This window comes from Macrobrachium rosenbergii, chromosome 2 (genome assembly GCF_040412425.1).
Source record: "Macrobrachium rosenbergii isolate ZJJX-2024 chromosome 2, ASM4041242v1, whole genome shotgun sequence".
NCBI classification, from domain to species: Eukaryota; Metazoa; Arthropoda; class Malacostraca; order Decapoda; family Palaemonidae; genus Macrobrachium; species Macrobrachium rosenbergii.
The window spans coordinates 63,135,453-63,156,015 of NC_089742.1; the positions used below are offsets into that span (position 1 = coordinate 63,135,453).

At 38.4% G+C, this 20,563-nt stretch overlaps 1 protein-coding gene across 1 annotated transcript in view; it reads left to right on the forward strand.

The window, feature by feature from the left end:
* Positions 1-20,563, forward strand: part of LOC136847834 (zinc finger protein 236-like) — a 137,236-nt gene that overhangs the window by 101,902 nt on the left and 14,771 nt on the right. Inside the window, 2 exon segments of the mRNA XM_067119784.1 lie at positions 6,576-6,691; positions 11,389-11,500. Of these exon segments, the coding sequence (XP_066975885.1) occupies positions 6,576-6,691; positions 11,389-11,500 (228 nt within the window).

Sequence of the window (20,563 nt, forward strand, 5' to 3'; positions counted from 1 at the left end):
CTGTTGAGCGACGATCCTTGGCCTCCACTAACTCGACAAACTCGGTCAATAATGCCTCAGCAGCAGCCTTGTTCTGCGCTAGCAGCCTTGCCATGCCTAATTACAGAGTGAATGCCAGTCTCTTCTTGAAGTTATCAAACCACCCTTTACTAGCCTTAAAATCATCTGGCGTGGCACTAGTAGAAGGAGTTTTCTTCAGCAAACTCTGATACACTGTGCGAGTTTTTTTTCGCAGATGATCGCCTCGTTTACACTATCACCTGCCATCTGTTTCTCATGTACCCACTTCAAAATGATTTTTCTGTCTCTTCGAGGGTTTACGATCTCATCTGGTTAGTACTGTCACCCTTCGCAACATTTGCTTCTTTAATGGCATCCTTGTTTTTCAAAATTGTCTAAATTGTCGACTTGGCCATCTTGTACTCACTTGCGATATCGTCACACGAATTACCATGCTCAAACTTTTCTATAATTTCTTTCTTTATTTCAATGGTTATCTTCCTCTGCACCCTCTTCTCACCATCACTCTTCACTTTCTTACTTTCACCACCACTCTTCACTTTCTTAGGGCCCATTATGAAGAAAATCAAGTTTTAGCGCAAAAATGCTAAACCACTGACTAACGCCTTGTACACAATGAGATGAGACAAAGAGTGTGATGCGGTGACGCCGTGCGTGGGAGGCTGGAAGATGGCTGGTCCCATGGCAACTCAAACGCCTCACGTGTGCTGGGCGATTTCGCGATTTTTCAAATGTTTGTGTCTAAAAATTAGTTTGTGAAACAAAGTGAATTGTTATTTTCCAGAAATTTCCAGCATTTTTCAAATGTTCATGTCTCAAAATTAGTTCATGACCCAAACAGAATTTTTATTTTCCGTGATTATTTTTTGTTCAGATCTCAAAGTTAGTTCGTAAGTCAAGGGGGTGAAATTTTACCTATAATTTTGGTCGGGATCGAAAGCAAATGCGGGTCAATGCGTTCGTGAGTCAAGGGTCTACTGTAATGTATGATGACATGACAAGTGATGTTGAACTTTTAAGCCAGTAACAATCGCTAAAGCTCCCAAGAAGTCTAACACTGTCCTTCCCCTCCCTGCCCATTACACAGCTTTTCCATCCCTAACCCCGCCCCAAAAACTTCTTCCCCAGTCTCCCACCCCCCACATAACCCTTTCTCAGCCTGTCTTTGCCAGTAGGCAGTGTTACCAATACTTCTTTATGCCCATGCAATGTTGCCAACCTTGGGAATATGGTTTTTTAATTTTCATGAATGGTATATACTATATATTATACATATGGTATATATTATGGTGCTGGGGGCCCTGTGGATACTGTCGAGTGGTAGATAAGGTGAATGAATTTATATGTATATATATATATTATATGTATGTATATATATATATATATATAATATATACATACATACATGCATGCAGACAGTCCCCACTTATCGGTGGCATCGGTTAATGGCGTTTCAGTGTTATGACACTTGGCTAGCGAATTGTTAGCCAAATTTTTGGTGCCAATCTCTTGTTAACCACGCCATTAAGTGGGGATTTTGGCGCCGATCTCTGGTTAACACTGCTGTTAGGTGGGGATTTTGGAGCTGATACCCAGTTAACGGCGCTGTTAAGTGGGGTTTTCAGCACTATTATCCCCGATTTTCAGTTAGCGGAGCTCAGCTTGGGACTGCCTGTGTTTTGTGTGTGTATGTATATATATACATATATATGTATATGCAAATTGCATGTGGATGTGTATGTGTTTGTTTAGTTTGTATGGAGACTAGCTGACCAACCTGGTGCTGCCTAGAAAAACTCTAAATAACAGCCTATAGGTAGGCCTATTAAAACTCTGAATAACAGTCTATGGGGAGTGGGAGGGGAGAGGGAAGGGGGAGGGGGAGGAAAGAGGGAAGAAGGAGGAGAAAAGTGGAAAGAGGTGAGAGGATAGAGGGGAGGGGAGTGGGGAAGGTGGGGGAGGGGAGGGGGAAAGGTAGGGAAAATGGAAGGGAGGGTGAATGGGTGGGGAAGGAAGGAGGAGGGGCTAGGGGTAGAGGGAGGATAGGGGATGGAAAAGAAGGGATGAGGGAAGGGGGAGGGAGAGGGTAGGGTGAGGGGAAGATAAAGATAGTAAATAAAAAATCTTATACTTCTACGATACTTGCTCAGGTGTTGTGTGTATTTATGTGGGTGGGGGGAAAGAAGGTCTGTCAACCTTTCAGATGTGGTAATTTCGTTGCAAGTAATTTTTTAATGGGGGTAGATCTGTTACAGAAACATTTGGTCTACTAATACACATGCTCGGATGATGAATTAGTTCTTGATCTCCAAAGTTGTGCCCATAACTATGAAATTTGTTTTTGTGGATTAAGTACTTAGATATGATTTTGGTAATACCACAAGGTACTTAAGAATTTCTATTTTATTGGCAGGGAGTGATCAAGATATGTTTGGCTTAAGATGAACACCGAAAAAAAGGGGTAATTTCGATTTGAGTAGTTTTTTAATGAGGGAGTAAGCCTGTCACAGAAACATTTGATTTGTTACTACTTTTTTCTGTGGCAAGAATTGTAAGGGCTGACTGATGTGGTGGTAGAAGTTATATTTTGAATTACATTGCTTTGTAACTGAATGAAAGTACAGTAATTCTGATGTAGTCGAACACACCTGTTTAATTTTTTGGATGTACTAAAATGATTGTAGGGTTTGCAGTGGGAGGAGTTTAATGAGTGATATATGGCAACGATTTCTTTCCCGTAGCATTGGAAGGGAAGGTGGAACTTCATCTGGTTCCTAAAAGTTTTATGCCCTGTAGGTTTTCAGTGTTGATTTTATCTATGTTATAAACAATTATATTAATAATTTTCATAAATTATGATCAAAATTCATGTAAATTGTGATAGAAAATTGATGTTATAGGGGGTTTGGATTTGGAGTGTCAGGTGAAAAATGAGAATTAACCCATAAAGCACTGAAGGGAAAGGTGACGTAAAAACGAAAATTTAGTTTGTTTTGTCTGTGTTTGTATGTCTGTCACAGGGTAGGGGTTTGATTTTCTGGGGTGACATAAAGGGCTTGTGCAAAATTTTGTTTGGTTCTGTCAGGCAGTTCATATTTCTATAGAGTCCAAACAAATATACCCATTCACTTTTATGTATACAGTGAACCCTCGTTTATCGCGGTAGATAGGTTCCAGAACTGGCCGCGATAGCTGAAAATCCGCGAAGTAGGGACACCATATTTACAGTATTTATTTAACATGTATTCAGACTTTTAAAACCCTCCTTTACATAGTACTGTTAACAAACCACCCTTTACAGTAATGTACAGATATCTACAATACATTTACATACAGTACACAGGCACAAATGATAAGCAATAAAACAGTAAGTGAACATAAAAAAAAAAATAGAATGATTGTTATGGTGCGCATTGTACAATTGTACATTATTTTACTCACCACGATAGAGTTGGAAGTTACAATAAAGCCCTCCTCGTATGTACTGTTAACAAAACCACCCTTTAATGTACAGAACACTTAATGCATGTACAGTACCCTAATCTAAAACAGGCACTAATATTAAAATGTTAGAATATTAAAGTATATAAAGAAATAAAGATTGTTACTGTACCCACCATGAAAGAAGTTGAAGAAAACTTGAATGATGATGGCGATGAATTTGCTGCACAGTAGAAATGATGATGATGAAGCTGATGATGTCTTCTACTGTGCAGCCAATGATTGTATTTTACGCCTCTTCAGTGAGGTGTCTTTCCTGGGACACCTCTTCAACTTCTTCCTGGGACACTTCTTCAATTTCTTCCAAGGCATAGTAGCATGAGGAACTGGCTCTTTTACAGGCTGGAAGAACATTGTGATCGGAAGTTGTTGCCGCTGCTTCTTTTTTTCGATCGAAGAGCATCCTGTAGGGAGTCATGTCTTCATCGATTTTGTTGCAGAACTGCAGAGAACTAACCACATCCTCGTCCCATTCTTGTGACAATTCTTTCAGCTCCTTCGCTAGGTTGCAGAGCTTGGCAAGCCGCTCTAATGTTAAGCCTGTTTCTTCGACAACTTCTTGGGTCTCTTCCTGTGGTTCATTTTCTTCCTCACTGGCTGATTTTGTCAGGTCTTCGAGGTCTGCGCCAGTTAGCGGCTGGGAATGGCAGTCCAACAACTCAATCAACGTCTTCCGTCGTCATGTCGCCAAACCCGTCACCTCCAATTATCGCAGCCAACTGCAAAGATTTCCGTACTGCAGAGTGTTGAATCTCGGCAAGCGTAAATCCTCGAAATGTCGTAAACAATCTCGACCACAACTTCCTCCAGCTCGCGTTAACTTGGTAGCAGGTTTCATTTCTTGCAGTGCCTTCTGGATGTTCTGAAGGCACGTGGCAATTGTGTACTGCCGCTAGTACGCCTTCAAATTGAATGTTTCATCCTCATCTTCTTGGGCGGCATCCACACACGCAACGAGGTCCGCCAAGGTATTCTTCGTGTAGAGGGCCTTGAACACCCTGATAACCCCCTGGTCCATCGGTTGAATTAAGGACGTTGTGTTGGGTGGCAGGAACTCAACCTGAATGCCCTCATGCGAAAGATCAGTCGCGTGTCCACCAGCGTTATCCAACAGGAGAAGGATCTTAAATGGCAAGCCCTTCTCTAAGAGATATTTACTGACTTGTGGGATAAAACGCTGGTGGAACCAGTTGAGGTCAGCATTCGTAATCCATGCTTTTGGATTATGCATCCAATACACGGGAAGGAGATTCTTATTTTTATTTTTCAAAGCACGAGGGTTTTTCGACTTATAAATAAGCCCTGGCTTTAGCAAAAATCCCGCAGCATTGCCACACATCACGAGGGTAACACGATCTTTGAATGCTTTAAAGCCAGAGGCTTTGGCTTCTTCTTTGAACAGGAAAGTTCGCGATGGCATTCTTTCCAAAACAAACCCGCCTCGTCCATATTAAAGACTTGTTCGGGCTTGTATTCACCTTCAGCGATAATATTCTTGAACGTCTCATTCGCGTAAGTTTCAGCAGCGATCGTGTCAGCGAAGCAGCTCGCCATGCAGGAAAACGCTTTTCAGGCCGAAGCGTTTCTGAAACTTGGCGAACCATCCTTTGCTGGCGGTAAAACGTCGTGTCTGAGGCTGGGAATCAGTGGATGTCCCTGCTTGAGGTTCATCTACATCATCTTCGCTGCCTTCCTCTTCTTCTTCAGCGTGGTCGCCATCATCTTGAGGTTCCTTTGCCGGAAATTCTCCACACAACCTCAAAGCCTTGGTTCGGATGGTGTTCGTATCCAAGGCTATTTTCTTCTTCCGCAGTCGGCAATCCAGATTGACAAAGCACATTCCATAATGGACGATCGTTTTATTACGAGCCAGAATAATCGCTTTGCTGACTTGCTAAAGGTGATGGCAGCCGTCTTCCTAATCTTCGCCTCATCCTTCTTAATGTAGCTTAACGGTGGATTCGGTTTCACCCAAAATGGCGGGCCACGGCCGCGAACTTCTCCCCTTCCTTCAACATATCGAGAAGTGTCACCTTCTCAGCAATCATCATCATTTTCCGTTGGCGTTTAGGCTCAGTACCAGCCTTAGCAGAAGCAGAACGCTTGGGAGCCATTGTAGGGTTAAACAAAGTTAAAAAAAAAAAGTTCAACTTCAAACACACACTGTCACGCACAGCACTGGTAATGTAAACAGCATCTATCTACCGAGAGAGCGGGAAACGAAGTGGCCGCAGAAGATGCTGGTCAGAGACAAGGAAGCTGCTGGTCGGAGAAACGGTCAAAACACCAATCACAGGCGAGATTACAAAACTTGGGAGCTGATTCATCATCTATCACCAATGGAACCAATCACAGCCCATCTTACATGCTAGTTTCAAATTCAAATATACTTTACGCTATTTTATGCTTTTTTGTTGTAGTAGTATAGGTTTATTCGAGATGTGATTTTGCAACAAACAATATTATTGGATGCAGTACAAAAGATTCATGGAAAAGATGCACATTCATTACATTTGTATTTTATAATTAGTATATATAAAGCCATCAGCAGCCTTACACCATTCAAATATGACAATGTCAGACTGCATCTAATTAGTGTTTCATGTTCAGTTTAATTTTACTAGTACTATAATGAATTATCGTATGATCACATTCTCTTTTTGTTTAATTTCATTTTGTACTGAATTATATGTCATAATGCAATGAACCAACAGTACTAGCAGATATTAATAATTATTAATGGAATTAATTAAATATTTGGGTCTTCATATATCGCGACTATTTTTGAAATTTCCGGAAAATCCGCTATATATTTTCTCTTATAATATACATACGTAATGGAAAAAATCCGCGAAGTCGTGAATCCGCGATAGTCGAACCGCGAAGTAGCGAGGGTTCACTGTATAGAAGATGGCAAGGGGCCAGTATGATAATGACTTTTACATGTACTTTACAGGTATAGTATGTATTATTGACCCAAAGTTCTTAACTTCACTCTGTAGTAAGTTTACATCTATTATAGTGCCCCATAATGTGTGCATCTTGACTTTCAGGTCCACATGAAGCAGCATAATCGTCCATCTGTGGAAGTTTTACATTGTGGAAGCTGTCCAGAAAAATTCACCAGTTTTGGTCAGCTTATGAAACATATGCAGTTGGGACATTCCAGGTATGTTGTATTGCCAGATCCAGGCTTTTTTGTATGCAGATACACCACCAAATTTCTGGCAATCTTGCTTCCAGAATTTTACCCGATTACCATGTCTTCTGAACTATCAGGGGATACATGATAGTATAGGGCTTTGAAACTATGTAACCAATCGCAGATTGAAAATATTTGAAAAATTTTCCTTAATGTTCCAAAAAAACAAAAATGCTAAGAATGAGAGAGATATGTGATGAATTTTTGTTTAATAATTTATGTGTGCGTGTGTGTGTCAGAGAGAGAGAGAGAGAGAGAGAGAGAGAATGAATTTATATTTTTGCTGTTATACAATATGTTCTTTTCATACTTGTAATATAAAAACTATGCTTTATTCTGTGTATGTACAGTCTACATGCCCAGTATATGAGTTTGTAGACTGCAATCACTTATACAATGCAGGCTTAAGAAATCATTTTTTGCAAAGTGCATTTATGCTTTGCCAACCTGTCTTTAAAAGTGAGACAAGAAACAATGAAAATGTGAGTGTCGTCTCAGGGAGTATTCTGCTGGATATATCAGTGTGCAGAATGTTTGTGTGTGTGTGTGTGTGTGTGTAGTTGTATACTGACCATCCAAGGTGTAACTGATTATTTTGCCGAATCACTGCTTTCATTAGTAATGAAAAAAATGACTAAAAATGATTGTAGCTCTGCCATACATTTCTCTCTCTCTCTCCTTTTAGAATGGTGAGTTGTATGCATACATTACTAATATGTTAAGAAAGAAAGAATGAAGAATGCACATTGCAAAGTTAAAATTTTTTTTTTTTTTTTTTTTTTTCTTTCAAAAATTTTGTGTATGATGCACATGTGTGTATGTAGGGATGTGTATCAGTGTGTACTTTCACACAGCTTAAAGTTTTTTTTTTTTTTTTTTTTTTTTCTCCAAAAATTTTGTGTATGATGCGCATGTGTGTATGTAGGGATGTGTATCAATGTGTACTTTCAGACAGCTTAAAGTCTACCATTCTTTAGTCTCATCTGTTTTTATGTCATGTGATAACAAAATAGCTCTCAAAATATTTGAATGCTAATAATGTCATGTTTACTTAATATATTATTTCCATAATGTTCTTTACGGTTCAAAATCAGTCACGCAAACTGACACAAACAGTAATACCCTGAACTTTTATTTCATACTTTTTTAAAATATCCCATAATGCCAATACATTAATTCTAAATTAATAAACACAAGTCCTAATAATAGTAACAAAATCAGTGTTTACAAATGGTTGGAGAAAGAGGAAAGAAAAATTATGTGTGTAAAATGTTGTAAACATTTGACTTGAAATTCTTGTATACAGGGTGTGTGTGTGTGCGTGTAGAAAAAACCTATTCACAAATACAGTATGTAGTTATGAAAGGTTCACTTTTACTAAATATAGGTATTACCTTAACAGTCAATCACTCCAAAGGAATTCATACTCATTCATATCTTAATACTTGAAAATTAAATACATTGAGAAATAAAGCTAATCTTGAGATGAATTGAAGTACTGTATACAGGAGAATGTGTATATGGTTATATTCCAGTACTGTGCTACACCATTCTATTTAATGTTTTGGTCATTCACTGTTTTGGTATCCATGGAAAGTTACAATTATGAACATAATGATATACTTACACATACAAGTGCTATCATTTTATACAAAACAGATTAAGGAAATATTTGTTACATTCCTCTCACAACATTCTTGTATAATACAGAATAAGAAAGAAAACCATATTTAGACAGAAATCATTATTAAAGTTATACTAATAAAAATAATAATACTGATAGCATAGAAGTAATATCTCGCTTTTGAAGAAATGTGTGTATTTCATTAAGCAATGGAAAAATGAGAGGAAATCCATATGTAACCCTTTGATGCCTTCAGGCTAAAAATAAATTAGATGCTAACACCCTTCCTCCCCACCCAGCTAAGGAGGTTGCCAAGTAGTCTTTCATCCAATCTATAGAATATTCATAAAAAAACACCAAATTGCCTTGCCTTTTATCTACCCCACCAAAAAGTTTTCAAATTACAATATGGAGGAGGCATATTAATAAAGTTGGAAGATATTTCTGAAGACAATTAGATAATGAAGGAAGAGATGACATAATTGTTGAAATGGCAACTCTGCCTATGATAATAAGAGAAAATTCTAATATATTTTTTTTTCATTGTATTGTATAATACATTACTTTAGTTAAAGTTAGCTTTTGTATTCTTTTGATATTTTAGCTTTTTGCATTTACAGAGTTACTGAGCTTATAAGAAGAGTACTACACTCTTTAACTCAAAAAAATATGTACAGCATGATTGACATCAGTGGAGAAAAAGTCTAAATGGTGTTTACAACAATGCAGTAATCATCATCATTATATATTTATTGTGTACTGCACAAATTATGTGCTTTGCTATGATGTATATAATTACTCATCACTTAGACATGCTCAGTACTCTTATTCTCTTTTATGCTTTATATACAGTAATGTTCATTAAATTTTCCATCTTGGAATCACTGTCAGCTTATGCTTCCTGACATTATAAATGTTTGATGCACTAATACTATAAAGGTCACATACTTTCTTCACAGAGACACCATGGTCTAGTTTTGTCAATTGTTCCACCATATCTGATTTTGGTTTGGTTTTTTGTTTGTGCCTGGCACCGGTTTGTAAGCCATTGCCAGGTTTAAATGTTTGTTAAAATACCTTATATTGCTTTGTAATCACTAAAAGACATGCCGGCAGCAGTTATTGCCATTTATGGCTGCTCAGTAAACTAATTTGGTAGTCTTTGGAATTTCAAGTACTCTCCTGTAATTTTATTGAATTAAGATAGGTTCCAGACCATTGGTTTCTAGAAATTAGTTGGTATATCTTTTCAGTTTGTTCATTATCCACTTGGTGTATATCTGGCATTCTTAACAGTTTTTACTGAGAGTTTACAGCATACTGTACGTATTAACCTTAAACGCCTGTTGGACGTAGCAAACATTGACTAAAATTGTCTGTTGAATGCCGAGTGAACGTAGCAAACGCCGACCAAAAATTTCAACCTTCGGTCAACTTTGACTCGATCAAATGGTCGAAAAACGCAATTGTAAGCTAAAACTCTTACATTCTAGTAATATTCAATCATGTACCTTCATTTTGCAACAAATTGGAAGTCTCTAGCACAATATTTCGATTTGTGGTGAATTTTTGAAAAAATTTTTCTTATGCCCGCTGTAACTCGGCCGAAAATTTCAGAAATTCTTTCATCATTTTGTCGTAATTTTTGCACTGTTCTATATTAGCCGTTACATAAAGTTTTATATATGAAAATGTGCGCAATTTCATGTAGAATACAATCAGTTTTGAAATTTTTTAATAAACTCATGGTTGTAGTTTGACTTGAAATTAAAAATGCAATTGTTTTAAAACTCTTACATTCTAGTTATTCAATAAATTTTGCAACCAATTGAAGTCTCTAGCACAATATTTCGATTTATGGTGAATTTCTGAAAAAACTTTTTCCTTCCGTCCGCCAGGTTTCAAGTTGTCGAATGTTTGCACGACCGAAATGGAAAAAAACATGGTTGTAGCTTTTAATTAAATGTAAGCTAAAACTCAAAATTAAAAACAATTATTCTAGTAATATTCAATCATGTACCTTCATTTTGCAACAAACTGGAAGTCTCTAGCACAATATTTCGATTTATGGTGAATTTCTGAAAAAATTTTTTCCTTACGTCTCATGGTAACTCGGCCAACATCTAAGAAATTCTTTTCGTCATGTTGTTTAATGTTTGCATTGTTTTACATTAGTCGTTACATAAACTTTTATATGTGAAAATGTGTGCAATTTCATGTAGAATACAACAGAAATTAGCTCATGGTTGTAGCTTTTATCAGTTTTGAAATATTTTCACATAAATCACGATAACTGCCAAAATTTCAACCTTCAATCAACTTTAACTCGACCGAAATGGTAAAACAACGCAATTGTAAGCTAAAACACTTACAGTCTAGTAATATTCAATCGTTTACCTTCATTTTGCAATAAATTGGAAGTCTCTAGCACAATATTTCGATTTATGGTGAATTTTGAAAAAAAAAACTTTTTATGTCCGTGGCTGTTATTTAATTCATGCATCATTTTGTGATAATATTTTCTTTTGTGTTGCTTTGATCATTTTAAAATTCGTTATATACCAAAATCATTGCAATTTAGTGTACAATACAACTAAAAAAAATTAACTCGTTAGCTTTAACCGTTTTGCTTACAGCACGATTTGTATACAATTATATACGAGTTTTTTTTTTCGCTGTCATATATTCCAATATTTATATATGATAATGATATTTTTTTCATTTCTGATGGTTGCATACTAAACTTCAGGCAATGACAAAAAAATGAGCCAAAATGAACTCTTAATCTTAAAAACTAAGCGTGCTGTGATTTTTGAAAAACTTTTTCCGCTTCGGCGCTAACTCACTGAACGCCGCCGGCATATGGGAGACATTTTTGTAAATAGGGCTTCGGCGTTAAAGGGTTAAAAAATGTAAACCAGGTCTCCTCAGATTAAAAGGAATTTTGAGATCAAGCTGAAATACTGTACTATATATATATTTTGATAGTAAATTACAAAAAGATACACTTTTACTTATGTTTGTAAACTTTCTTTTCCAGTATTTGGAAGTGTCCTATATGCGAACAAATATTTGACACCTCTGTGACATTCCGAAAGCACCTGCAGACTCATGGTATTGAGGCCATCAATTTTGCTTTCTCCAAGAGCAAGGTAAATTGCATTTTGTTTCTTGCATCTAGGAGTTTTTTTTTTTTTTACTAAAAATTTACTTTTTTCTTGGTGGCAGTGTTTAATAGTGAGTTGACAGAATGTCAAGATGTTTGGCTTGCAAGGCATTGTGAATTATGAGGCATTTTAGTTGTTTATCCTAACAGCTCGTAAGTGTAATATTTTTGCTATATTACAGTTTGTGTAAATTTGTTTGGAAGATTGCAAAAATAATTGGATACAGGCCATCAAGTGGGCATACGAAAGACATCGTTAATGACTGGAAATACTATTCCATGTTTTGTTTCACAAGATTAACACCTCCTTTGTATTATGCCTGGTAACTAATTAAAAAAGGATATTAGAAAAGTGAATAGTGCCTGTAACATTGATAGAATGTTTACACAAATTTTTCATGAATAAGTATCAGATGGAAGGAAAATGTGAAGATACTATAAAAAATGAGAAAGAACAGACAGTGAAAAAAAATGATAAATTTAGGACAGGTTATTCACTATTTCTCAGTCATTTTAATCTTAACCTTTGGTTTCATGAATTGACAAACTTAAGCTTCTAAAACAGTAAAAAAATTTAAAAATGAAGCTAATAACAATACAACTAAGTGTGAATTTAGTTACTTGCGTGACAAAGAATCTTGTTTCAAAAATTTTATTTCAAAATCTTATAGCAGGAATAGCCATACAATTTTTAATGTTCAAAACCTCAAGTGCACACTTATTCACAAATTGTTACTGTTCAGGTTGCTCTGGGTATTGAAGCTTTATTTTTTCATCTTAATTGCCCAGTTTTAACGTGTACTTCTTATATTTTTGTGTTTTTTACGTCTTATTAATAGGGTTAGATGTAAGGCAGTGTATTTGATCAGTGACCCCATTCCTACCTCATTCCTCAGTCCTCTTCCTTGTGTTGCAAGGTGACTTTCAGTTTTGATTACTCCTGTTAAGATCACGGAAAGAATTTCTCTCTTTCGGGCAGCCTCATAACACCCATTTGGCCAATTCTTTCCCCCATGTACTGTGAACATTGGTAGTACTCAGTTTACACAGTTTATTGATTGTTATTTGTTTATACAGCTGCCAGGGGGTTAAAGAAATCTTGATGTATAATAATTATTCAGTTGAAATCATCTGCAATAAGGTGATTAAGAGACCCTTGATGAAAAACCAAAGCAGTCAAAATGTCACTTTATAATATTTAACAGTCAGAAGAGGGTGAGCTGATCCAAGTTTGTCACTTCCAGCAACAGCTGGTATTCTTAAAATTCAGGTAACACTTTTTTGGTCACACTTTTGAATGAAACAGGACCTTGCCTCTCCTCAATTAATAGTAATAAGTACCTGCCAAAGCAAGCCTAATGAGAACAGTACACTATTCAACATCCTGAGAGAATGGAGATGTAAACAGTGTCATAGTGCTGGAAACATACTAAAGAATTAAAGATTTTTGTTGTATCCTCATGCTAGAATTTTGCATTCACCCCTCTAGATTACTCTAGACCATTTTTTATTTCCTAAAATCTGTCATGCGGAGAATTAGGCTGGTCAGGATGGTCCATTAGGATAGGACTCCTGTATAGTGTGGCAGGAGAACAAATAACAGTGTTCATGGAATAGGAGGATGAGAATCCTTGTAGCAGCCCTTATAGTTACTGCTACTAAGAGATTGATGATGTGAGAAGTGATACAGCTGCCAGGTGTCCTTGTGGTAACTAATAATGGTGGCATCCAGCCTCTTGGTAATCTCCATAACGAGTTGGGTTTGAAAGAGGTTGTGGTCCATGACATTAGCCATCCTGAGGCTTTCAAAATCTGAGTCTGAGAGTAGATAAGATTACCACTGCAGAATAGCATCTCTTCTTCAGAATGCTATTAGCAAAGGAGCACGCCTCCAAATATTTTGGACTGAGGTAGGCCCTGAGAAGCAATCAGTTTCCTAGCTTTAAGTATGTTCTCTGGTTTATCTTCAGCATCGCTACTGGGTCTGCTTGTATCTGACAAACCCCATAAGTATTTCCCTTAGGAAACATTTTCTGAATTTCACTGCTGACAGAGTTTTATCTGCCCAAGACTTGGAGTTCTTGCCCTGAATGCGTTGGTAACTCAGAATTCAAGGGGGTTTCTGTAGTTTTAAGTTGAGACTTGATCTCTGCTGATGATATCACAGATTTTAGTCTTTGTTATCTCTGGAAGAAAATATTGTTGAGCCAGTCTGAGACATCGTGAAAAGAGACATCTTCTGAAGAGGAACTTGAAAGTAATCATCAGTGTATAAGAGAACTAATCTCTTCAGGGTCTCCCAAAATGCTGTCTCTTGGGTCAAAATCACATCTGATTTAAAATCAGTGCAGGAGCAATGCTTCACATCCTGAGCATTAGTGCTGAAATTGCTTGGAGGTATAAGACATACCTGTTCATGAGCAGGGAATGAGCTAGGTAAAGATGAAGCCAAAGGAGTAGGATAAGTTGTTAAATCTTGATAAGCTACTGAAGCTTTTTCTAAATAAGAATGAGATACTGTTTGTACTGACATGCAATAAATTGGACATTTCTTGATGTGGAAGGCATAGTTCAAAGACTTACTCCCACCCTTGCATGGGAGAGGAAGAGGCTCGGTTGGAGGAAGAGTCATGTTGAATAGCAGTAGGATGAGAGGTTGCTGCAATTGGGAGCAATTAAGCTGCTAAAGCCTTGAGCTGCTAGACACGTAAGCATGTTAAGCAGATCATGTACATCTGCTGTCCAAGGAGGCAGTACTCTATGCATTGTGCTTAGAATCATGTGAGTGAGTATGCTGTGAAGCACACTTGTAAGATCTAGCCTTTCTAGTTATTGTTGGAAAGGACAAGTCATGAGATCCAAAAGAAGAATAACTTGCATGTACTCTCAAAGTGCCACCAGGCATTTGAAGTACAATGCATAGGTGAGGATGACCAGAGACATGGCGCATCCTACAGTCATCGCCTTTAGGAATTGACGATTCAGTACTAGTGCTGGGTGACAAAGACTCGTTCATATACAAAACAAACCCTTGGTTTTAACATTAGGATAAACTTCTAGCTCCAGCTGGAATCTGGTAAAATAGTAAAATTGTATACGTAAGGGACTAGTGGCATCTGTCCTTAGTCACGAGTCATGTGGGACCACCCACACCCAAGCGGTACTCCATGACTTCATCAGTTACTCTTTTACCACCTTTGAGAGAGGACGCTTATTCTTTCTCTCCTCTCTAAAGTCAGTTTGGTTTGCCTATTTTTGCTTTCTCTCTGTGTTTCAGTGTTTGGGTTTCTGCAGTTTGTGGACATGTGCTTGGATATAATGGATCCTCTTAACCCTCCTACGAGTGTATCTCCTGGATCTTGAAAGAAGCAAAGGAAATGTTCAGGTGTTGGTGGCTTTCCTTGTTCTCGTTTCCTAACTTCAGTGAATACGGATCCTCATCGAACGTGTAGCAGATGAGAGAGCACGTATGTAATGCAACTAATCCTTCTCCTGTATGTTGTGATTGGTCAGTGGAAGAATGAAAGAGATTTATGGGAAGGGTCAGTACAAGGGGAAGGAGAAGACTCCATATTGGATTGATGGGGATTTGTCTTCAGTTTCCTTTGTTCAGTCTCCTTGTGATGGTGTCCCCTCCGAGAGGCCTGTTCCAGTTGTTTCACCTCGTCTAATAGAAGTTTCCCATGCCCCTTCCAAAGATTCATCGGGGGATGCATTTGGATGGGTTTTGGGTAATTAAATGTTTAATTATGCCTCTTCTTTCCCTTCGGGAAGGGGGCAATCTCCTTCTTTGTCTCATTTTCCAGCTCCGGATGCTCAGAGGATGGCGGGCATGTGGTCCTCGCTAGGCCTATCAGGGGTACCAACCTTGGATGGCCTGTTGTCACACTAAATGGTGGCTTCCCGCTACCCTCCAGTCTCTCATTCTTTGGGTGTCCCTTCCTCCCCGGGCCTCCATTATATGGGGTCAAGTACGACAACCTCCTCTGGAACGCATACGGTACCAATTCCTCATCATTTTGGGGCTCAACAGACTCTTCATGTGTTTTGCACAGTGTAGCGACATCACAACCGGGTCCATCAGTGATGTCACCTTCTAATATGGCAGCTGTGGTGACGTCAAATTCTACATTGACGGATTCATTAGCAAGAATGGTGATGGAGAAATTAAGTGTTGGAGGGGAAGTTTAATAAGGTATGCAAGGAGAAAAGACATAAGTCGTCTTCTTCGTCTGCCTCTTCATCGGATTCGTCCATTGTACCTGTGCGTGCTCCAGTTAAGCGTTGGAGGATCAGGGACTTCGTGGCTGTTCCTTGTGCCAAGAAAAGAAGGACAATTTCTTCTTCTTTGAGCCAGGACTGCCACATCCCTGTGTGTACGCAAATTCAAGAATCAGTTGTGGGCTCTGTCTCAGAGGTTGGTGGTCGTGGTTCTTCCACAGTCATTCAGCCTAGGAAGCCTACGAATGTAGGACTGAAAGTTTCGTCAGTTCCAGTCTTAGGAATGGACAGGGATGTAGCAGGAGTGTCTTCAAAAAATATTCAAAGGTCGCCCTTGGTGGCTCAATGGACAAATAATATTTGTGATGAAGTTCCTGTGTCTCCGGTACAGCCGTTCAAAGTTAGGAGGAAAGATGACATTACTCAAATCGAGATCTAGGGTACTGGAAGAAGCCGAGGATTCATATATGGATGACAACGGACGTTCATCTTCTAGGCCGTTGGACAGTGAAAATGTTGTTCAGCCATTGGTCAGGCGTTCAAGGTCCAGGTCTGGCAGGAAAGTGTCTAGTTCTCCCTCAATACGTGTTGGCCATAGAAGTATGGATAGATATGGACGTAATTTGTCACAAGATTGGTCGGACGCAAGGGAATGGGAACGTTCAGGTTCATGGTTGAAGAACAGAGAAAGGATTCAATGGTTGTCGCCCCTTGGACATCAACGTGATGCAACTAGGCCAAGAGAAGATGGACGTGCATCGTGTGATAGGGGTCCTTCGGCTTTGAGAGCGAGTATTCATGATATTCCGGTGCCTTCCTCTTCTGGTGACAACATGATTAATGAAGTGGAAGACGTGGAAAGTCAGGAGTTTCTTTCTTCTTATGTAGAGGTTATAAATCTGATTCGTCGGTTTAATAATCTGTTGAAGAGGACTGAAACTCCTTCGGTGATCACTCCTACTGGGATTGAAGCACTTTTAGGACTTAAAAAAGATATTAAGACATCCTTTGAATTGTCATGCTCTAGTCACAAGGAGTCAGTCCTGCGCCATGTAAACTCTCGGATTTTGGGGCGGGATAATTCTTTACAGTCGAATAGATTTTTCACATTCCCTCCTCCTCTATCTTGACATAGGGGATCTTATATGACTCCTGTTATTCCACTGTTTGGTAGACAGATGAACCCAGATGTTGCTCGTTTGAGACTGGGTCTGACGATGGATCAAGTCAGAATGGAATCTCCTTCCCTTACGTGTCAGGAATCCTCTGCATTGGAGTTGACAGCCTCTTCTATCTTCCAGACAGCATCGTGGTTAGATTTATGGTCAACTGCTGTAGCTACGATTGCCTCTTCGGATTCAGCAAGGAGTTCAGTAGATGAGACTGGTTCTAAAGCTATTTCATATTTAATTAATCTGAGTGCCAACATATGGGCTAATATTATTTTAATGAGAAGGGATGCAGCCCTAGCCGGGATAAGCCGCCCGGTGGATGTGGACTCTCTGCTGTCACTCCGGAATGAGGATATTTTGGAGTCCCAATTGTTGTTACCTGAGGATAAGTTGGAAGCTGCCATCAGTAGACTTTGTACAGATACTAATGACAGGCTTGTTCAGGAAGCTGTTAGTAAGTCTAATGTGAGTTGGTGTAACCTTTTGAGACAGACTCAACAGGCTCTGCAAAAGAAGTTGGTAAGACCCACTCCTGCCCCTAAACCTACTCAAAATGCTTCCTCAGTGAAGAAACCATCCCAACAGTGGCCCTTTCAGAGTCTACCTACAGGAGGAAGGGGCTATAGCATGCTCCCAGGTAAAGCACAGTTGACTAAAAATTGGTCTTGTGAAGAGTGCTGGCATCTGGTGAAACACTTATTTCTTGTCCCAAGGGTTGGTGAGACAAGTATGGCACAATGTTTACCTCAGGATTTGAAGGAAAGAATGACAAACACCCAGAGGAAGAAGATCTACACTGTTGGTCAAGTACAGTACAAGAGTGTGATCCCTTTACTTGGAAGAGGGATAAATTAATTGGGCAGGTTTGTACAGGCTTTATCCTGCTGCCTTCTCAAGGTGTTTAAGGTTAGTTCTTCTGCATTTTCATCCTGGAAATCTCAGTGGGCCTCGATATAGTAGACAAAGCTCAAGGGGAAGGGGTCATTGACATATCGGAGACCACAGGCATCTGCTCTGAGCTAACTAAATACAGATACTGTATATGTCTAATCTAATTACTGATAAATAAGTTACAAGAAAAATTCAAGAAGACTTCAGTGGCACTAAACATATAAATAAGACTTTATTAGGGAAGCCACAGACACCTCCAGTGCTGTTAAATTAATCATGGAAATATATTAGGTTATAATGAATAAATCATAGCATTGATTGCAATGACTAACCGACAATCACAAAGCCACACTAATAACAATTTAGAGAAATGGCTAACTTTAATTAACTTCTACAAAGCAGGTTATGTTGACCTTAATTAATATTATGTTAGAAGAAAGCAAAAGACAAAACACTAGGTTAACCAAAGTCAAAGGCAAAATGAAAATGTGCAAAACAGAAAATCTGACTCAAGTAACATTACTAGTATTACTGAAGTTAATACTGTACATCTACCCAGAATAGGTTTAACAAGCTGAATCCCTAAATAACTAACATTCATACGAAGAAATGGCTGTCAAAGCAAAATAGACACTTAACCAAAGTATTCAGTATTAGGGCCAGGTATGAAGACATCACGCAAATTTAAGGAAAAGGGCACAACATTTATCATGGAATGGCAAGAGTAAAGCAAAAATAGTAAAAGAAGAACATAAACTGGTCAAAGCCAAAGTGTGTAATTAGTAAAGCATATTTGAAATGACGATTTTCTGTTAGTTGGGGGACTTTAGATGTGCCACAGAACAAGTTGGATTTTGCTTCAGAAGTGTATATTTGGAAAAGGAGCAGATGCTTAAAGGCGATCATAGAGTGACGGTTTTTGCTCTAAAATTGTTAAAGTAATCATTTTCCTGTTTAAAATCTGAGAGGCGAATATTGGCAAAGTGGGTTGTATTATAACATCAGGATTTATTTTGCAAAACAGAAATGCTCAAATAATACTGTACCTTGAAAGATAGAATTAATCTGTATAATATTGCTATAAAATCCTACCATCCAAAACATCCAAAAGTGAGCTGTTCAAAATATACCATTTACTGTATTTTTGTCAGATTTGTAATGTGCATATAATGATGTATTTTACTGTACTTATTAAAAATCACAATATAGAATTTGTTAAATGGCAAAAACATCTCATGCCAAATTTTCCCCATGACTTTTTAAAGTAGTAACACTCGTGTACTGTACAACTGTGAAAGTTTGTGTAACTTTTTTTCATGTAATGCTTGATGACAGATAAATTATTTATATACTGCTTCCACTGTACTACCCTATAGATAGAAATTATCATGGCTGCATTTCTGTTTTTAGTGTGCTTATATTCCATTTTTTATGGTATGATATACCAGAAACTTTCTTTGTATGATATGGTTACTAGTAAGCAGTAGAGTGATTATAACTTATAATTATTTATATCTTTGGACTGTATAACATATCATCATTTATATCTTTGGACTGCAGCTACTTAGGCATTTGTTGTTTAGAGCAAGTTTGGATTTATAGATATCATTTTGATCTGAATTTAGTTTAGGGTACAGTATGCGCAAATGAAAGGAATTAATAAACTTAAAAATGTTGCATGAACTTTGCAGGCATTCCTTATTAAAAGTTGGGACAATTGATGCAGTGCTTTCAACTGCGCAACACTAAAGATTGTATGATGCCCAACCAAACATGAATATCATATAATATTTTGTTATTATGCAAATTTAACATCAGCGCCTTGCTGTGCAAAGGTAATAAGTTATGTAAAGTGCATGGAAATGTGTGTAGAGTAACAGGGCAGATACCCAAATATATAACGAAAAGAACATAGAGGGGCACCCAGGCTCTGAGCAGAACATGCTGCTGTCCGACTTCAAGGCAAGCAGCAGCTGCTGACAACTGTCGTGCAAGAAGACAGGGAAGTCCAGAGGCAAAAACAGGATCTGAACTGTAGGGCTTTAAAAGAAAAAAATAATACACATTCTCCTCAGGAAGGGAAGAACCGACCACCCTGAGAGGAAGGAAAAGAAATATATCTATCTAAGGGAAGGGAGTGAGCCATACGACTCACACCCCACCCCATGACAGGAGAGTCAAGACAGTAAATTCTGGCTGGACGTGAACATGTAGTCGGGACCAACGCAGCCATAGAACTTGCACCATCATCATCTTTGCCTTCTTCTATCAGTGCTCTCCCCAGTCTATGACTGGGGTTTCTTCGTGTCGTGAGTCTCTCTCCAAGATCCTGCTTCACAGAGCACCAGGTGCACGGTTTCCTTGCATATACTAGTTCGGGGAATATTCCCTGAACTAGTATCTCCTCTACCCGTTTCTACGGACACTCAGGTAGAGGGAGCAACCGACATTTGTCCTGTACATGACTTGGTAGCTCTTTCCGATTTCTTTGGTTTCTTCGGAAATCCGATATTTGGATGATGCTTTTCTCGAGCATTCAGCTTTGGCTGGGGGTTTGGCTTGAGTAGGACACTCGGCTTTTTTCTGAACTCCGAGTTAACGTTTCTCACCAGATGGTTCAAGATAGAAGAAGCTGTGGAAGTTCTAGTTGACGTTCCAGCTAGAGAGTTGATGCACTTTCCTTCGTTGGGCGTGAGAGGTTCTGGACCTTTGGGGACATGTTTCCATCATAGACTTTGTCACCTCGACGCTCGCGTGTTTGTGAC